The sequence below is a fragment of the Salmo salar genome, chromosome 01 (genome assembly GCF_965601325.2).
Source record: "Salmo salar chromosome 01, fSalSal1, whole genome shotgun sequence".
Lineage (NCBI taxonomy): Eukaryota > Metazoa > Chordata > Actinopteri > Salmoniformes > Salmonidae > Salmo > Salmo salar.
The window spans coordinates 48,236,264-48,253,982 of record NC_138291.1 but is presented as its reverse complement, the minus strand read 5'-3'; the positions used below and the strand labels follow the sequence as shown (position 1 = coordinate 48,253,982).

The 17,719-nt window shown below is 44.0% G+C and overlaps 1 protein-coding gene across 3 annotated transcripts in view; it reads right to left on the bottom strand.

The window, feature by feature from the left end:
- LOC106602955 (protein Smaug homolog 1) overlaps window positions 1–17,302 on the bottom strand; it is a 91,031-nt gene extending 73,729 nt beyond the window's left edge. For all 3 annotated transcript variants that reach the window (XM_014196013.3, XM_014196030.3, XM_014196049.3), the window contains exons 1-2: window positions 17,058–17,302; window positions 15,386–16,003 (exon numbers count right to left, since the gene is read on the bottom strand). In XM_014196013.3, the coding sequence (XP_014051488.1) occupies window positions 15,386–15,581 (196 nt within the window). In that variant the 5' untranslated portion in view covers window positions 15,582–16,003; window positions 17,058–17,302. The remainder of the gene's footprint in view (window positions 1–15,385; window positions 16,004–17,057) is intronic.
- Window positions 17,303–17,719: the final 417 nt, after the last annotated feature.

Sequence of the window (17,719 nt, the reverse complement as noted above, 5' to 3'; positions counted from 1 at the left end):
TAACCCGTTGTGTAAAAGTGATAATGCCCATCAAGCCAGTGTTTGAGGATATATTGGCAACAACCCCCGTGCCAATATATCCTCCAAACTCCGGCTTCGAGGGCATTATCACTTAATCACACAACGACGAGAGACCAGACCGGAGCCTTGTGAGTCACTCACTGTTGTGCAGCACGTATCAGGTGATCTAGTTACAGTATCATATTTGAGAAGAAACAATCACTAAATGTTTGCCAGCTGGATATCTTATGTAAGGGATAATCAACAGGAGTGGAACTAACATTTCACGGAGTTGCCTTATTTTAAAGATCCCATAGAGCACCGAATTGATTATGCCTTTTGTACCATGGCTATAATTTAACACATTTACCACTAGAAATGTGCTCAAAGTCCACTGAAGTAGCTAGTAAGTTTACTAGACAGCTACAGTGGTTGCCTTGGTAACTAAACAAACATACTTGCTAGCTTAGATAAACTAGGACTGATGGTTTGGTTGCTATTATGAAAATCGAATTCAACAATGGCAATCATGTTTCCATTTCGACTTTTTCTTTCAAAAGCAGCTCAGAGTTCCTTATCAAAATGTTATTTGAATAGACTAAAAACATAACCTGAGGACTAACAATGAGAGAGAACAAACAATATTATTAGCCTATAGAAAAATCAAATGACAAGTTCTCCAGAGTCCAATGAACTTGTGGATACCATTTTTATGTCTGTGTCTAGTGTGAAGCATGCTAGCAGATACCAAAAGACTTCGTCATTGGGCTGGTAAAAAATCTGCGTGGCTGGTAGATTTTTTATTATAAACTGGGTGGTTCAAGCCCTGAATGCAAATTGGCTGACAGCTGTGGTATATCACACCATTTACCACAAGTATGACAAAGCATTCATTTTTACTGCTCTAATTACGTTGGTAACCAGTTTAGAATAGCATTAAGGCACCTCGGGGGTTTGTGGTATATGGCCAATATACCACGGCTAACGGCTGTATCCGTTACCTCTGTGCCACTAGAGATCCTGGTTAGAGTCCAGGCTCTGTCGCAGCCGGCCGCGACCGCAGACCCACGGGGCACAATTAGCCCAGCGTCGTCTGGGTTAGGGGAGGGTTTGGCCGGCAAGGATGTTCTTGTCACATCGCGCACAAGCGACTCCTGTGGCGGGCCAGGCGCAATGCATGCTGACACGGTCACCAGTTGCACAGTGCTTCCTCCGACACATTGGTGCGGCTGGCTTCCGGGTTAAGCGGGCATTGTGTCAAGAAGCAGTGTGGCTTGGCTGAGTTGTGTTTCGGAAGACGCACGGCTCTCGACCTTCACCTCTCCCGAGTCCGTTCGGGAGTTGCAGCGATGAGACAAGACTACCAAATTGGATACCATGAAATTCAGTAGGAAAAAAATGAAAATTGGTTAAAGTACAACTTAAGTAGTTTTTTGGGGGTATCTGTACGTTACTATTTATATTTGACAACTTTTACTTTAACTCCAAAAAATTAGGTACTTTTTACTCCTTACATTTTCCTTGACACCCAAAAGTACTTGTTACATTTTGAATGCTTAGCAGGACAGGAAAACGGTCTAATTCACGCACTTATCAAGAGAACATCCCTAGTCATCCCTACTGCCTCTGATCTAGCAGACTCACTAAACACAAATGCTTTCTTTGTAAATTATGTCTGGGTGTTGAACAGTGCCCCTGGCGATCCGTAAATAAAAAAAACAAGAAAATCAAGTCTGGTTTGCTTAATATAAGAAATGTTTAATGATTTATACTTTGATACTTAAGTACATTTCAAACCAACTACTTTGACTTTAACTCAAGTAGTATTGTACAGGGTGACATTCACTTGAGTAATTTTCTTAAGTGATCTTTACTTTTACTCAAGAATGAAAATTCCGTACTTTTTCCACCACTGGACACCTACTCATTCAAGGGTTTTTCTTTATTTTTTATTATTTTGTACATTGTAGAATAGTGTAGACATAACACATAAGGAATCATGTAGTAACAAAAAAACTAAAACAAATCAAAATATATTTTAAATTCTGCAAAGTAGCCACCCTTTGCCTTGATGACATGACAGCTTTGCACACTCTTGGCATTCTCTCCAACCAGCTTCATGAGGTAGTCACCTGGAATGCATTTCAATTAACAGGTGTGCCTTAAGTTAATTTGTGGAATATATTTCCTTAATGCGTTTGAGCACATCAGTTGTATTGTGACAAGGTAGGGGTGGTATACAGAAGATAGCCCTATTTGGGAAAAGACCAAGCCCATATTATGGCAAGAACAGCTCAAATAAGCAAAGGCAGTCCCTCATTACTTTAAGACAGGAAGGTCAGTCAATCCAGAAAATGTCAAGAACTTTGAAACTTTCTTCAAGTGCAGTCGCAAAAACCATCAAGCACCATGATGGCTCTCATGAGGACGGCCACAGGAAAGGAAGACAGAGTTACCTCTGCTGCAGAGTTCATTAGAGTTACCAGCCTCAGAAATTGCAGCCCAAATAAAATGCTTCAGAGTTCAAGTAACAGACATCTCAACATCAACTGTTCAGAAGAGACTCGTAAAAATCAGGCCTTCATGGTCAAATTGCTGCAAAGAAATATCTACTAAAAGGACACCAATAATAAGAGACTTGCTTGGGCCAAGAAACACGAGCAATGGACATTAGACCGGTGGAAATCTGTCCAAATTTGAGATTTTTGGTTCCAACCGCATGACCTTGAGATGTGAGATGCAGAGTAGGTGTACGGATAATCTCTGCATGTGTAGTTCCCACCGTGAGGCATGGAGGAGGTGGCGTGATGGTGTATGTGTGGGGGGGCTTTGCTGGTGATACTGTCTGTGATTTCTTTAGAATTCAAGGCACACAACCAGCATGGCTACCACAGCATTCAGCAGCGATACGCCATCCCATCTGGTTTGTGCTTAGTTGGACTATTATTTGCTTTTCAACAGGACAATGACACAAAACACAATGACCCAACACACCTCCAGGCTGTGTAAGGGCTATTTGACCAAGAAGGAGAGTGATGGAGTGCTGCATCAGATGACCCGGCCTCCACAATCACTGGATTTATTATTTTTTAAATTCTTCAAGCTCTGTCAAATTGGTTGTTGATTACTGCTACATAACCATTTTCAAAACTAACTCAGCCACTCAGGAACATTCACTGTCTTCTTGGTAAGCAACTACAGTTTATATTTGGCCTGCGTTTTAGGTTATTGTCCTGCTGAAAGGTTCATTCATCTCCCAGTGTCTGGTGGAAAGCAGACAACCAGGTTTTCCTCTAGGATTTTGCCTGCGCTTAGCTCCATTTTGTTTCTTTTTTTATCCTGAAAAACTCCCCAGTTCTTAACGATGACAAGCATACCCATAACATGATGCAGCCACCACCATGCTTGAAAATATGGAGAGTGGTACTCAGAGTGTTGTATTGGAAATGCCCCAAACAATTTCTATTCAGGACAAAAAGTGAATTGCTTTGCCACATTTTTTTTGCAGTACTACTTTAGTGCCTTATTGCAAACAGGATACATGTTTTGGAATATTTATATTATGTACAGGCTTCCTTCTTTCACTCTGTCATTTACGTTAGATTTGTGGGGTAACTACAATGTTGTTGATCCATCCTCAGTTCTCTTATCACAGCCATTAAACTCTGTTTTAAACTCACTATTGGCCTCATGGTGAAATCCCTGTGCAGGAGAAGGATGCCTGTATATTTGTGGTGACTGGGTGTATTGATACACCATCCAAAGTGTAATTATTAACTTCACCATGATCAAATAGATATTTCATGTCAGATGAGGTAGTCATCCAAAAACCATAACACTATTATTGCACACAATAATTATTTGGCAAAGCTAAATATTAGTAGCATAACCAAGAGCAAGCCACGTTTAATTAGTCAAATTTGGCAAAGGTAATACACATACAGTTGCAGATGGTATGTAAACAGTATTTGAAGTCTTTGCAGCAGTGCCTGTTGTTGTTGAGAACACATCAACACAGAAAAAGGGTAGCTTGTTTTTAAACTTTTTTGAACACCTCAAATAGACTAGTCACTAGTCCAGGGCTAGGCTACTTTGATATGAGTGGGGGCCACAAAAAAATCTGAACTCATCATGAGGGGCCGCAGTGGCTCGTGGGTCTGCGTACCCACATCCATTGAACTGGCCAGCTGCCCATCCCTGCACTAGACAATCAGACCTTAACACACGTCCCATTTCAGCACAACTCCGGCTCTCATTCGGTAAACCTCCTGAGAGTTTGTAGGACCGCTGAAGGAACAGAGTTTGACAAAGTTCGTGGGGGTTACTTTGACCGAGATGGTGCTCTGAGACAATGGCGTTTGGGCAAGACGATTGGCCCAGTGTATCTCAAATTGTTGTTCCAGTTACATTTCAACAAGAAATACCGAGGTTGGCTCACGATGGTAGTATAGCAGGCCATCTTGGGGTCAAGAAGACGTATGATCGTATCGTGATTAACTTCTTCTGGCCTGGTCTGAAACAAGATGTTGTGGCTTACTGTAAATTCTGTTGCGTTTGCCAGAGGATGGATAAACCGAACCAAGCTGTACCGGTTGCACCTTTACAGCCTATTCCTGCTTTTGACAAGCAGGGTTCTGGTTGATTGTGTTGGTCCTTTGCCCAAAGCAAAGAGTGGTAACCAGTTTCTCTTGACCATCATGTGCGCTGCCAATTGTTCCACTGAGGAAAATCACGGCTCCTAGTATTGCTAAGGCACAGCGGCGTGTGTTTTTGGACGCCAAGGGAAGCCAGGCTTCCCCACATTTTTATTTAATTAAAAATAAGTTAATCTTTTGTCTCTCTCTGTTTCATAAATTTTCCTTCAATTCGCAAGAGGCTGAATGGATCTCACAAGAGAAAGCATCCGAGCAAGCGAAACAGCGCCCCTCAGTCGCTCTACGTGTAGGCCATCTACCTGATATTGTCTGGTCCAAACGAGTATGGCATTGCTGCCGCCCATAGCATTGAATGCAAGGGAAGCCAGCAAGCATTTGGCCTCACTTGACAAAAAAAAGTGCCAATCAGCGTAAAGAAATTTAAATAATAAAAAAAAGGGAAGGGAAGCCAACTTGGATTTGGCATCTCTCATATCAAATTGCTTTGAGAGCATATGTCATTAACAGAAACAACTTGAATTGTTGCATCTCGTTGTGTTGTTGTCCTCCTTTGGACTTAATTCTCTGTACTGGCCTATGATTATAACGGGAATTCTGATCCAACCATTAATTCATACATTGTTGTGCCCCTGGCCTGAGAGGACGGAAGTTGAATATGTACAGTAGCTAGATGTAAAAGGCTAATGTTAACTAGTATAACGTTTCCCATTAAATGGAAGTTAGGCAAGCAAGCATTTTAGCCAGGTAGCCTAGGACGCAAACAGAAATCAGAACCATGGACAGCCAAATCATATTTAGTTTATGTTGATTGGACTAAATTGTTTTTGGTATATTTTAAATTGTCACTGTATTAGACTAAGCAGTATCGTGGACTTCACCAGACAGAGGTTGCTATCCGACTTTGTGATAAAACAAAGTTGTGGTTGAAATTATTCTGACACGGTCTTCCTAATGTCTCAGCCTTTTAGGCGCATGCATATATCTCCATATCTCTCTCTGAAGGTCGCAATTTGTAAGTCGCTCTGGATAAGAGCGTCTGCTAAATGAAGTAAATGTAAGGCATATGAATTAACAGAAAACAATGGAATTATCACAACACATACACTACCGTTCAAAAGTTTGGGGTCACTTAGAAATGTCCTTGTTTTTTAAAGAAAACCACATTTTGTCCATTAAAATAACATCAAATTGAACAGAAATACAGTGTAGACATTGTTAAATGTTATATATGAAGATCTCGAACAACGCTGCTTACTACTCCCTTCACAGAAGAGCGCAAACTGGCCCTAACCAGAATAGAAAAAGGAGTGGGAGCCCCCGGTGCACAACTGAACAAGAGGACAAGTTACATTAGTGTCTAGTTTGAGAAACAGACGCATCACAAGTCCTCAACTGGCACCTTCATTAAATAGTACCCGCAAAACACCAGTCTCATCGTCAATAGTGAAGAGGCGACTCCGGGATGCTGGCTTTCTAGGCAGAGTTCCTCTGTCCAGTGTGTGTTCTTTTGCCCATCTTAATCTTTTATTTTTATTGGCCAGCCTGAGATATGGCTTTTTCTTTGCAACTCTGCCTAGAGGGCCAGCATCCCGGAGTCGTTCCTTCAGTTTCTCACATGGAATAGCCTTCATTTCTCAAAACAAGAATAAACTGATGAGTTTCAGAAGAAAGGGCTTTGTTTCTGGCCATTTTGAGCCTGTAATCGAACCCACAAATGCAGCTGCTCCAGATACTCAACTAGTCTAAAGAAGGCCAGTTTTATTTGTTCTTTAAATCTCCACAACATTTTTCTGCTGTGTTAACATAATTGCAAAAGGGGTTTCTAATGATCAATTAGCCTTTTAAAATGATTAACTTGGATTAGCTAACATCATGCCATTGGAACACAGGAGTGATGGTCGCTGATAATGGGCCTCTGTACGCCGACGTAATGCAATCAGCCCAAGGTTTGAATTTCATGTCAAAAGTCTTCTAGCAAGTGCTACAGCAATTGGGTGTTCCCCATCGCCCCTCTAGTGCCTACCACCCAGAGTCTCAAGGTGCTTGAGAGATTTTATCAGACTTTAAAGTCTATGTTGAGAGCTTACCGCGTTGAGTTTGAGAGACTGGGATGAAGGGGTCCCTTTTGTGCTGTTTGCGCGCGGGACATTGTTCAAGAATCTCTTGGTTTTAGTTCCAATGAGCTCATGTTTGGATATAATGTCAGAGTTCCTTTGAGCTTGCTGAGAGAGATTGTTGCAGGACACCACCTTAAAAACAAAAACAAATCTGTTGGAGCACGGTAGCACCAATTAGTGTCACCTCGTTAGTCAGTATGTGTTACACCTGTGCTGGCTTGTCCATGCGTTAGTCAGAAGGTGTTTCGCCTGTGCTGGCCCAGGTGATATTTAAGAGTGGCTGGCACAGTGCTCCAGTTGTCTTGAGAGATGTGGAGGGTTAACACCTTTAGTTGGCTCGCCCCATTTGATTTCTAGAAAAACAATCCTTTATCGGACCTTCCCTGTTTTGGATTTGCTCTTCAAGTTTGGTGTGGGTTTTTCTTCCGTTTGTCTCTTGGCAAATTTAGTGGGCTCTCATGGCGAGTGTCTTTTAGATCCCAGCTGTTGTTGCTACTCAACTTGTAGTGGACACCCCCATGATTGTCTTTCAAAACCCCTCTTAAAACTTGACCTGTTTCGTTTTGGTTGTGGTCAGTGGCTCTTGTTAGGTCCACCTTTTTGAGTGACAAATAGGTGTGTCCCCAGCGAGAAACTGTGTGCAGAGGGTCCCTGGTTCCAGCCCAGGTTGCGGCAAGGAAAGGGACAGAAGTAATATTGTTACATGGATGCTGTTGACCCGGATCAGTGGTTGCTGTAGACAAAGCGGGTGAGTGGAACTGGTGTGAAATGGCTAGCTAGTTAGCGGTGCGCGCTAGTAGCGTTTCAATTGGTGACGTCACTCGCTCAGACCTTGTAGTTGTTTCCTTTGGTCTTCAAGGGTTGCAGCTTTTGTGGAGCGATGGGTAACGATGCTTTGAGGTGTTCAGAGGGGCCCTGGTTCAAACCCAGGCTAGGGCTATGAGGGAAAGAAGCAACACTTACTCCTCCACCAGTCTCTGGAAGGAACCAGTGAGGTCACTACCAAGCTACCGGAGCCGAAGTCCCCTCTTGTGCTCATCTCAGAGGAAACAGTTGCCGTGGGCTCGGACTCGCCTGCTGACGTCATCCTGGCTCAGCACAACAGTGACCCTGTGTCGGCCAATCAGCTCTGTCAGGGAGGAGTCAGGGACTATAGGGGCGCTTGGTCTAGGCTGACACCTTCTTTCAGTGAGGGGAGAAGGATTGTTGGAGGGGGGGGTCTGTGACAAGCGTGTCTTTCCAAGTGCTAAATCCTCCACTAAAATAGTCCATCCCAGTTTGTCCAACTACATCAAATCGCTCGAATTTACATCAATGGCACTAATGTCTCCATCACATACTGTACAGTGGGTCCCATAAGGCTGTTACACAAGCCTGTAGTGGCCAGGCAGTCCTGTCCCTGGCCAACCCCATGTCATGCGTGCTGTGCCTAGTGCTTTGTGTTCCCTTGTCTTCTTGATGCCTCAGCAGTGCCTGCAGTGAGTGCACACACAGTTGGGACTGGATGGCGCCAAAAATGGCCAGCTGCCTCAGGAGGAAGGGAGGGTAAGAACTATGTAGGGAAACACCAAATGGTTTGTGGTCTGCGTCTGCGGCCTATTCATCAATGAGGTTTGTCAATGTGTTTCACCGGTCCAGAGGGTGGAGCCTGAATATTACATGCCGCAGTCTCAGGCACCAAGTGCTGACGGAGCATCCATTCACACCTTTGGTCAAACCACACAGCTGCTAAAAAGGGGTTAGAGCGACTTGTAGGAGGAAGGTTTCCGCAATCGTAACTTAATAAATCCAACATGAAATGTGATAACTGCGCTATAGTATCCTTAACTAGCATTGAAAAAGTGAATCCATTCTTCTCTAGCCAATTAAAAATCTCTCCATCTTCTGAGTCAAGCCTGTAACGTCGGGGGGGTTGCCTAAACACGCACAGGCAAAGATTTTCAGCTTGCAGGTTAGACACTGGAATATGTTTGAGTGACAGAGTGAAGGCTTTGCATAGGCGCTTTCTTGCATTTTGTTGTGGGACTAGAAAAAAATGCCTGGAACGTAAAATAATGCTATTAACCGGTTCCCCTGCAGTTCTGTTCCGGAACAGTAAGAATTACTTTCGTTGCAGGTTCCGTTCTGTTTTCTGAACTGGTTCCAACCCCTGCTCAAAGCTGGAATAAAGAACTAGCCTTGCACAAGCCTTAGCTTGAAAACAAAATAGTGATACGTGTGTGGGCAGATTAATTAAAATCACAATTACCTATTTTGTACTAGAATTAGAAACTATGACGCTCATTCAAAATGTCTGACTTAAAGTCGGTACAAGTACTTTAATTCAAGCTCAACTTACTACATAGTGGAAGTATGGTCCCTAATGAAGTCATTCAGAGGAGTTACTAAGAAAAGCTTCCTCAGTCACTGTTTCTTTCTTTCAGTGAAGTCAAGACTTTGTGTTGCCGTTAGTGTTGGGAAGGGGGAAAAAGTGGCGTTTGATTCCGACTGCTCCGAGGGAGACTAGGAGGGATTTTTTTTTGGCAGGTCCTCCGTCCCACCATTCCTGTGGTTCCGTATGAGTTCACGGAACACGGAGCCGAGTGGCCAGAAATAAACTGTTTGCTCATGCGTGGGTGCAATGAAATAGTTCAACACCCAAACGAGAGACAAGGGCTCTTTTCTCTTCTGCTAGACAGGACGGGGGACTGAGACTTTTCCTCTTCAGAAAAACAGCTGGACGAAGAGGAGGGTTGAGGCTGGGGAGACCTGAGCAAATCTGGAGTGTTGGTCACTGAAGAATGGAGGTGTCTGGGAAGGGGTGGTGGTAGTAGTTGTTTCTGAGCAGGGGTGGTGAGGTTGGAGGTTCAGCTTCGAAATTCCACTTCAGCCAGTACTACCTTTTACTTTATAGTAATTCTGTTTTCTACTAATCTATCCCGTATATACATCTACCTTGGATGACATGTAGCTTGTATCAAAGTAACTTTTATAAAAACAATATACTGTTTGGCCACTGGAACTTCAGGGGTTTGCAGTAGCAATGATTTCAAGCTGTTCACTAGTGCAGTGCAATACACTAAAACCCTGGTTGTCCCAGGTAGACAAAAAGGGCACCCCTAAAATACAAGACATTAAAGAGTTCCTAACATAACGTCATTATTTTCCTTCATCATCATATCCTTCACCATGGCTTTGTTCTTCCATTGAAAAGCCCTATATCCTCTGCTGTTACTTCCCAACTATGTCCCATGCCCACATTCCTAGACAATATCCCCATCATCGGAACCCCTTTATGACTTCAGCAAGGAATGCCGTTTTCCGTCTATGGTTTTTCATCAGCGGTGAACGCAGGGAAGCATGACTTTAGGCCTGGGCGATATGGCCTAAAAATCTTTATTTCTTTAAACATGGGAGATTCATGATAGCTATATGTTTTATTCTCTGAATAAGCTTTGTTGCACAACTAAAGGTCAATACACTGCATCTAAAACAGAAATCAGGGCTTATATAATTATACCTAGGCTAAATATAAACCAAATATTTTCAGCTTTTTTGCAATAAGTCGGTCTATAAAATGCCATTTTTGTTACAAATTTAACCAGAACCATGCACATCCACTAATGACCAAATTCCTTGTAGCAGATATTATAGAAAATTAACACAGGTCTCATAAACAATCTCAAGCCCACCTGCTAGTAAGTAGCCAGCTGATCTTTATTTTCAAGTCTAGCCAAATTGGATCTATTTGCTTGCTAACAAGGTAGAACTGTTATGAATACATCCTCCAGTCCATTTGAACAACATAGCATGTTCACTTTGTTTAAATGTGGAAATCAAGTGGCCTACGTGGAAAATATGCTAATTTGTCATATTGAGAACAGGTTGCCAATTCCTTATATAAATGTATATTTTTATGCTCATTGCAAATGTATAAAACAGACAGCTAGCGCATAAGTCTGTGGCTAAAATGCTGCTAGAGGTATGTGGTACGCAATGACGCTTGCGACAGAAACGGAGCATACATTTTCCACAATCATGTTTATTATTACTCCCGTTTTAGTAGGGTCTGCTCTGTTCTACATTTTGGGAGTTCAAACATAAGTGTATCATTAGAAAGGTTATGTTCTCTACTATTACAGTAAAATAATGTCTCAATGCGTTTTGGCGTCCATATGACCGATTCTGTTGGCTCAAATGCAAATAGTGAGTTTAAACTGCTTATTGTCAGAGAGGAAGAAGTGATTGTTTTGTCTTGGTTGTGAGTGGCAGAGGGAGGGGCTTGGTGTCTGTGTGAGTGGTAAGGTGCACAGAAGGAGCGAAGGAGACGAGGCCAAAAAGATAAACACGCATAAAAACCTTAATTCTTGCGATACAGGCATTTGGAAAATCGCGCGCAAAAAAAAAAAAACACACATTCAATTGAATTTGGTCAAATCGCCCAACCCTACATGACATCTGAAATGAGGTGACCAGCAGCAGATTATTATTAGGCTACAACATGCAGTGAACCAATCTATTGAGAAAGGTGCCAAGAGATGAGCCTGGTCCCAGGTCTGTTTGTGCCGTCTTGCCATTCTGTCGTTGGAGTTACAATGACCATAGCATAGGAGTTAACAAGACAGCACATACAGATCTGGAACCAGGCTAGAATAAGATCAGACATGACCAGTTCCTGACAAGTCCTCATGATATGGACAGTGTGGTCCTTACAAGTAAAGGCACTATGGTCCTCCTAATGCTACTTGACAGCTCCCTGAGGTGGCTATGCCATCATGTCTGTGCCACACTGAATCATCATCCTCGTCTCCCCTACTTTTGAATGAGCAAGCGACGTTACCAACACTCAACCAACCCAGCTACTCGTCCCCTGCGGTACTAGTATGGTGAAATGACACTGCAGACAATCTCAAATACGACAGCCCTCCATTTTGCCCATAAAAGATGACTACGGTGTTCTTAGCATTGCTTCTTAGTCCTGACCAACAGAGCACCTGTTCATTTTGAAGTGGATATTCCTGGACATATAGACACTGATATTAGCCTAGATAGTAATAGGCTGAACATGACAGTGGAGGATAATAGGATAATGGCACGTGTATGTGTTTCATTCTCTTTTTCAATAAGAAAAACGGGTCTGCTGTGCTTATCACACCGGGAGGGAGATTGAGAAAAAGATTCTGAGCATGAAGGGAGGGAGGGAAGAGAGGGTTGGTAGAACTAGAAAATAATAGAAAAACACATCAGGACTGAGCAGCACAAAAAAAAAAAAAATGTTGGTAAAATTACTTGAGGTAACTTCCAGATTCGATCAGCACAACAATAAGTCTGATAATCTTACGTAGAAATTATATACTGATACTCATCTTGACCATTTCCGGAGACCTTCTCCCCTACCTCACCTCGCTCATCAACTCATCCTTGACCGCTGGCTACGTCCCCTCCGTCTTCAAGAGAGCGAGAGTTGCACCCTTTCTGAAAAAACCTACACTCGATCCCTCCGATGTCAACAACTACAGACCAGTATCCCTTCTTTCCTTTCTCCAAAACTCTTGAACGTGCCGTCCTTGGCCAGCTCTCTTGCTATCTCTCTCAGAATGACCTTCTTGATCCTAATCAGTCAGGTTTCAAGACTGGGCATTCAACTGAGACTGCTCTTCTCTGTGTCACGGAGGCTCTCCGCACTGCTAAAGCTAACTCTCTCTCCTCTGCTCTCATCCTTCTAGACCTATCTGCTGCCTTTGATACCGTGAACCATCAGATCCTCCTCTCCACCCTCTCCGAGCTGGGCATCTCCGGCGCCGCCCACGCTTGGATTGCGTCCTACCTGACAGGTCGCTCCTACCAGGTGGCATGGCGAGAATCTGTCTCCGCACCACGTGCTCTCACCACTGGTGTCCCCCAGGGCTCTGTTCTTGGCCCACTCCTATTCTCGCTATACACCAAGTCACTTGGCTCTGTCATATCCTCACATGGTCTCTCATATCATTGCTATGCAGATGACACACAATTAATCTTCTCCTTTCCCCCTTCTGACAACCAGGTGGCGAATCGCATCTCTGCATGTCTGGCAGACATATCAGTGTGGATGACGGATCACCACCTCAAGCTGAACCTCGGCAAGACGGAGCTGCTCTTCCTCCCGGGGAAGGACTGCCCGTTCCATGATCTCGCCATCACGGTTGACAACTCCCTTGTGTCCTCCTCCCAGAGTGCTAAGAGCCTTGGCGTGACCCTCGACAACACCCTGTCGTTCTCCACCAACATCAAGGCGGTGACCCGATCCTGTAGGTTCATGCTCTACAACATTCGCAGAGTACGACCCTGCCTCACACAGGAAGCGGCGCAGGTCCTAATCCAGGCACTTGTCATCTCCCGTCTGGATTATTGCAACTCGCTGTTGGCTGGGCTCCCTGCCTGTGCCATTAAACCCCTACAACTCATCCAGAATGCCGCAGCCCGTCTGGTGTTCAACCTTCCCAAGTTCTCTCACGCCACCCCGCTCCTCCGCTCTCTCCACTGGCTTCCAGTCGAAGCTCGCATCCGCTACAAGACCATGGTGCTTGCCTACGGAGCTGTGAGGGGAACGGCACCTCCGTACCTTCAGGCTCTGATCAGGCCCTACACCCAAACAAGGGCACTCCGTTCATCCACCTCTGGCCTGCTCGCCTCCCTACCTCTGAGGAAGCACAGTTCCCGCTCAGCCCAGTCAAAACTGTTCGCTGCTCTGGCACCCCAATGGTGGAACAAGCTCCCTCACGACACCAGGACAGCGGAGTCAATCACCACCTTCCGGAGACACCTGAAACCCCACCTCTTCAAGGAATACCTGGGATAGGATAAAGTAATCCTTCTAACCCCCCCCCCTTAAAAGATTTAGATGCACTATTGTAAAGTGGTTGTTCCACTGGATATTATAAGGTGAATGCACCAATTTGTAAGTCGCTCTGGATAAGAGCGTCTGCTAAATGACTTAAATGTAAATGTAAATGTAAATTCAATGATGAAATCGCAATGAAATTAAATGTCGGTAATACTTTTATTTGGATTGTTAGCCTGTAGATGCTCTACAGACTATCTGCTAGCCCTAACCTTAAACCTTACCCTAACCCAGGGTTTTCCAAACTCTGTCCTCGGGACCCCAAGGGGTGCACGTTTTGGTTTTTGCCCAAACACTACACAGCTGATTCAAATGATCGAAGCTTGATGATTAGTTGCTTATGAGTCGGCTGTGTAGAGCTAGGGCTAAAAACAAAATGTGCACCCCTTGGGGTCCCAAGGACAGAGTTTAGAAAACCCTGTCCTATCTTTAACCCTTACCCTAACTCTTATTGTAAAACTAACCGTTATCTTAGCAAGCAGTTGCTTATCAACAGATAGTATGACCATCTTTAGAGCATCTACAAATGGTTTATCCAAATAAAGTGTGACCTCATCCAGTGACTAAAATGAATCCCCCTCTCCCTTACCCTAGTCACACACACACAGTCACAAACTGATCATCAGTCTTTTGACTCTTGACTTGCTGTGACAAGCAGCAAATAAGTTGCATCACTTTGTTCGGGGAACAAAGCAGCTTCTTCATACAGTGAAATAAGTAGGTAATTCTGGATTCCTTTCATTAGTACAGTACATTCCAAATAGTTGCGCCTTTCCACTCAACTTAGATCTTCCAGCTACAAATTAACCCTGTGAGGGCCACATCAATTTCTACCACAAATATGCATATTTTTCCAACCTTCTCACAACAATAAAATAGACAAAGACTCGAATTTCGCTTCGGATAAAAAAAATAAAGCATCCTTTGATCGCTGAAAGTGTACATCCAACTAGGGCTTGGGAGTGACCCACCTAAGAACTTTATACAGTCCGTCATTAATGTTTCCAAATGTATATTGAACAATAACGGGGGCTGTACTGCATTAAAACGTCCTCATATAACTGGGAGAACACAGTGCAAAGGGAGGCTGAGAGAGAGACAGCCACTGCTCACTAGAAACTCTGATGGGAATCCCATGTTGCGGTGTGTGTATGCGTGTTGTGTACGGGAAAATGATAACATATCCATCTTTACAGACAGTTTCTCAATGTGTATTAAGGCAGTGCCGACCGACAGATGTGGTCCTGGCTATACAGCTGTAGACATTGGATCAGCACACACACAGACGCAGTGTTTCTTTCTCATCACCACACGAGCCAGAGCTCCACTCTATTTTTCATGAGTCAGTTTGGTTGCCAGGGTGTTTGTTTCCATGACCACATACCAGCCTGATGCAACAAACCAGACCACCACCACCCCTAACTGATTTAACCCCACAGTAGAACACTGGAATCGTGTATGATCTGGTGTCCTATTCAAAGATGCTTGGCCAGCTAATGCTATGACTTCATCGTTGCCATGCCACATTACACCGACTCTGGCAATGGGCACGGTTAACCCTTCGCTGTCTGTGGAAGGATGTAAGGCAGTTACAGGGAATGACATGAGCAATACCTTCAAATGTGTGTATGTGTGAAGTGGCACCAGTGCCAAAAGCACTAATCCTCTCCCGGCCAACTTCAACAGAGCGTCGCCATTATCAACTTAAATGGCCAGTCAAGATGGACATGGTGTGTGTGTGTCGGTGTGCCTACCTGGGTTATTGGCCTCTCCCTCCAACACGTGAAGCTCGGTGCAATCAGCCAGGCTGTGCTCCAGACACAGCTGCAGGAAACGGGCCTGGGTCTGCGACACCCGCTTCAGCAGCGACAGCAGAGCCACCGTCTGCTCACACTCGTTCCACCCCTTAAACCAGCTTCCCAGGATGCCCACCTGGTCGCGAAACATCATGGTCTGGGGCACAGGCACCAGGCCAAACAGGGAAACTAGTTAGTGACCTTCCTGGTGTCACGAGAGAATTGCGTTAACTTGGTGCTCTAGTGGTTAAACTTTGGTCAAAGCTTATGTTGGATGTGCTCTTCTTTTTGTCTGTTTTTGTTGTTGATGTTGAGTGGGGCAGAAATATGTACTTTGAGCAGGAGGGGTTTGAGCTGTTGTGCTCAGTTCAAGTGGCGTAGCATCATCCAGGCTTTTAGAAAAGCAGGTGTACTGTAGTTTCAGCTTGAGGGGAGTGGTGGCAAGGTGCTCTCCTAGGTGCATCTGCACCAGGGGGTGTTAACATTCAGACAGGAGAGTCGGCTTTCCTCCTGCACTCTGCGCTGTCACACCAGCATTACTTTTGTTGGCATTTTCCACAGGGATCCCATTTAGATCTGAAATTATGGAAATAAATGGTTGGGAGACACTGTCACACATGGTCTGTCAGTAACACACACAGCTTGGCGTCCAAAACCCATCTAGTAAAGTCTTTACCAACGGTGAACTCCAAATGCAGAGGAAATGTGACAACCAACACTGCTCTCTGCAGACTTGAAATAGACGGTTATTTACAAACCATTTTACATTGAAACCAGGAGATTAGTGACACCCATTGCCTACTAAAACAAAGCATGTATACCTCATACTAATCATTTAAAAGTAGCCCTCTCTCAGTAGTAATCGGCGCAACATCCCGAATGGTAGGCTATTTCCAAAGAGAAAAGCACCGGTCCCTTACATTATAATGTTAGACAGCTATGTTCAAAGGGTCCCTGCTGTAAACTATATGATAAAGCATAAATGATTGCTTTCCACCACACATTGCTTCGAAAATAGCCTGTAGACTGTATAATCGGTAGACTGCCAACTACGCGAAACTGAAAGTACCTTGAATGAAAAGACGCATTCTTTTTCAAAATATTACCTAAAAATAGGTCCATGTCAGCACTAACAGGTCTCCAAAACTGTCACTTTGCTTCATCAGCACTGGGGCAATCATAGCCCTAAATTAGTACCGAGGATAGGCTAGATCTTTTGTAAAAATGTGGAGGTGATGCGATTCGGTGCAAGAAAAATTAATAGGGATCTACATTAAATAATTGAGGGGTCTCAAATGCGCAGTCTAGAACATTCCCAAAATGTGCCCGATGCATAGCTATGTTACACTGTAATGCAATACATATTCAGTCTAGTTTCCATAAACTCCAGAGAGCCAGACCCGAGCGTTAACCATTTCCCCGCAAATGAAACGTCCAGCTGAACACATTGTATTCCCCCATTAAAAAGTTAGCCTACTGTATCACCGTTTTTTAAGTTAGCATATTTTCTCTATTACCTGTGTAGCCTACTGGACAGACAACTCGGCGAGAGCAGTTCAGACAAAATAGTCGACAAACATATTCCAGAACTTCGTAAGAAGTGGAAAAGAAAATGTTTAACGTTACTCACTTCCATGCACGTCTGCATCCGTGGTGTTGATCGCGAGACGGGGCGCAACAAAGTTTTAAAATTGTGGGCAGCGGTGCCCCTTCACTCTGCATCTGTGTGTTTTGCCATCTTGACTAACTTTTCCTCCTACAGTTAGGCTACTCTTGTTTTACCAGAGGAGAGACTCGGCATCGCTTTCCACATGCGAATAATTAACACGAAGCATTACGTCAGGGGCTTGGCAGCACAAGGAAGCACAAAAATAGATAATGGGGTTAGGGACAGATCACATAGCCTACCAGCAACCGAGACGACATAGGGATTAGCATGTTTTAGTAAGGGAGGGGGGGAAAGTTTTCCATAGCGAAGAGGACAAAATCAAAACAAGACTGAAGTTATGTGTGAATATGAAAACAGGGGCGGGAGTTGCCTCAGTTTGTCCCGTTCACTTATCTGTACAACACTTTCACCTACATTTGCAACCAAAAAAAAAGCAGGTCGAAAAAAGATGAATACGTGGCGAAAGATACCTTTTGTCGGAGTTGATCATTTGCCAGTGTTCACATTACAAATACAGGATGAAGAGTAAAGATTATATCAACGAAACCAGTGTACCTCCCTGTCCCTGAAGTTCTATAGTGTACATTTAGCTCCAATGTGTGCGTTCCATACAGCAGAGGTCC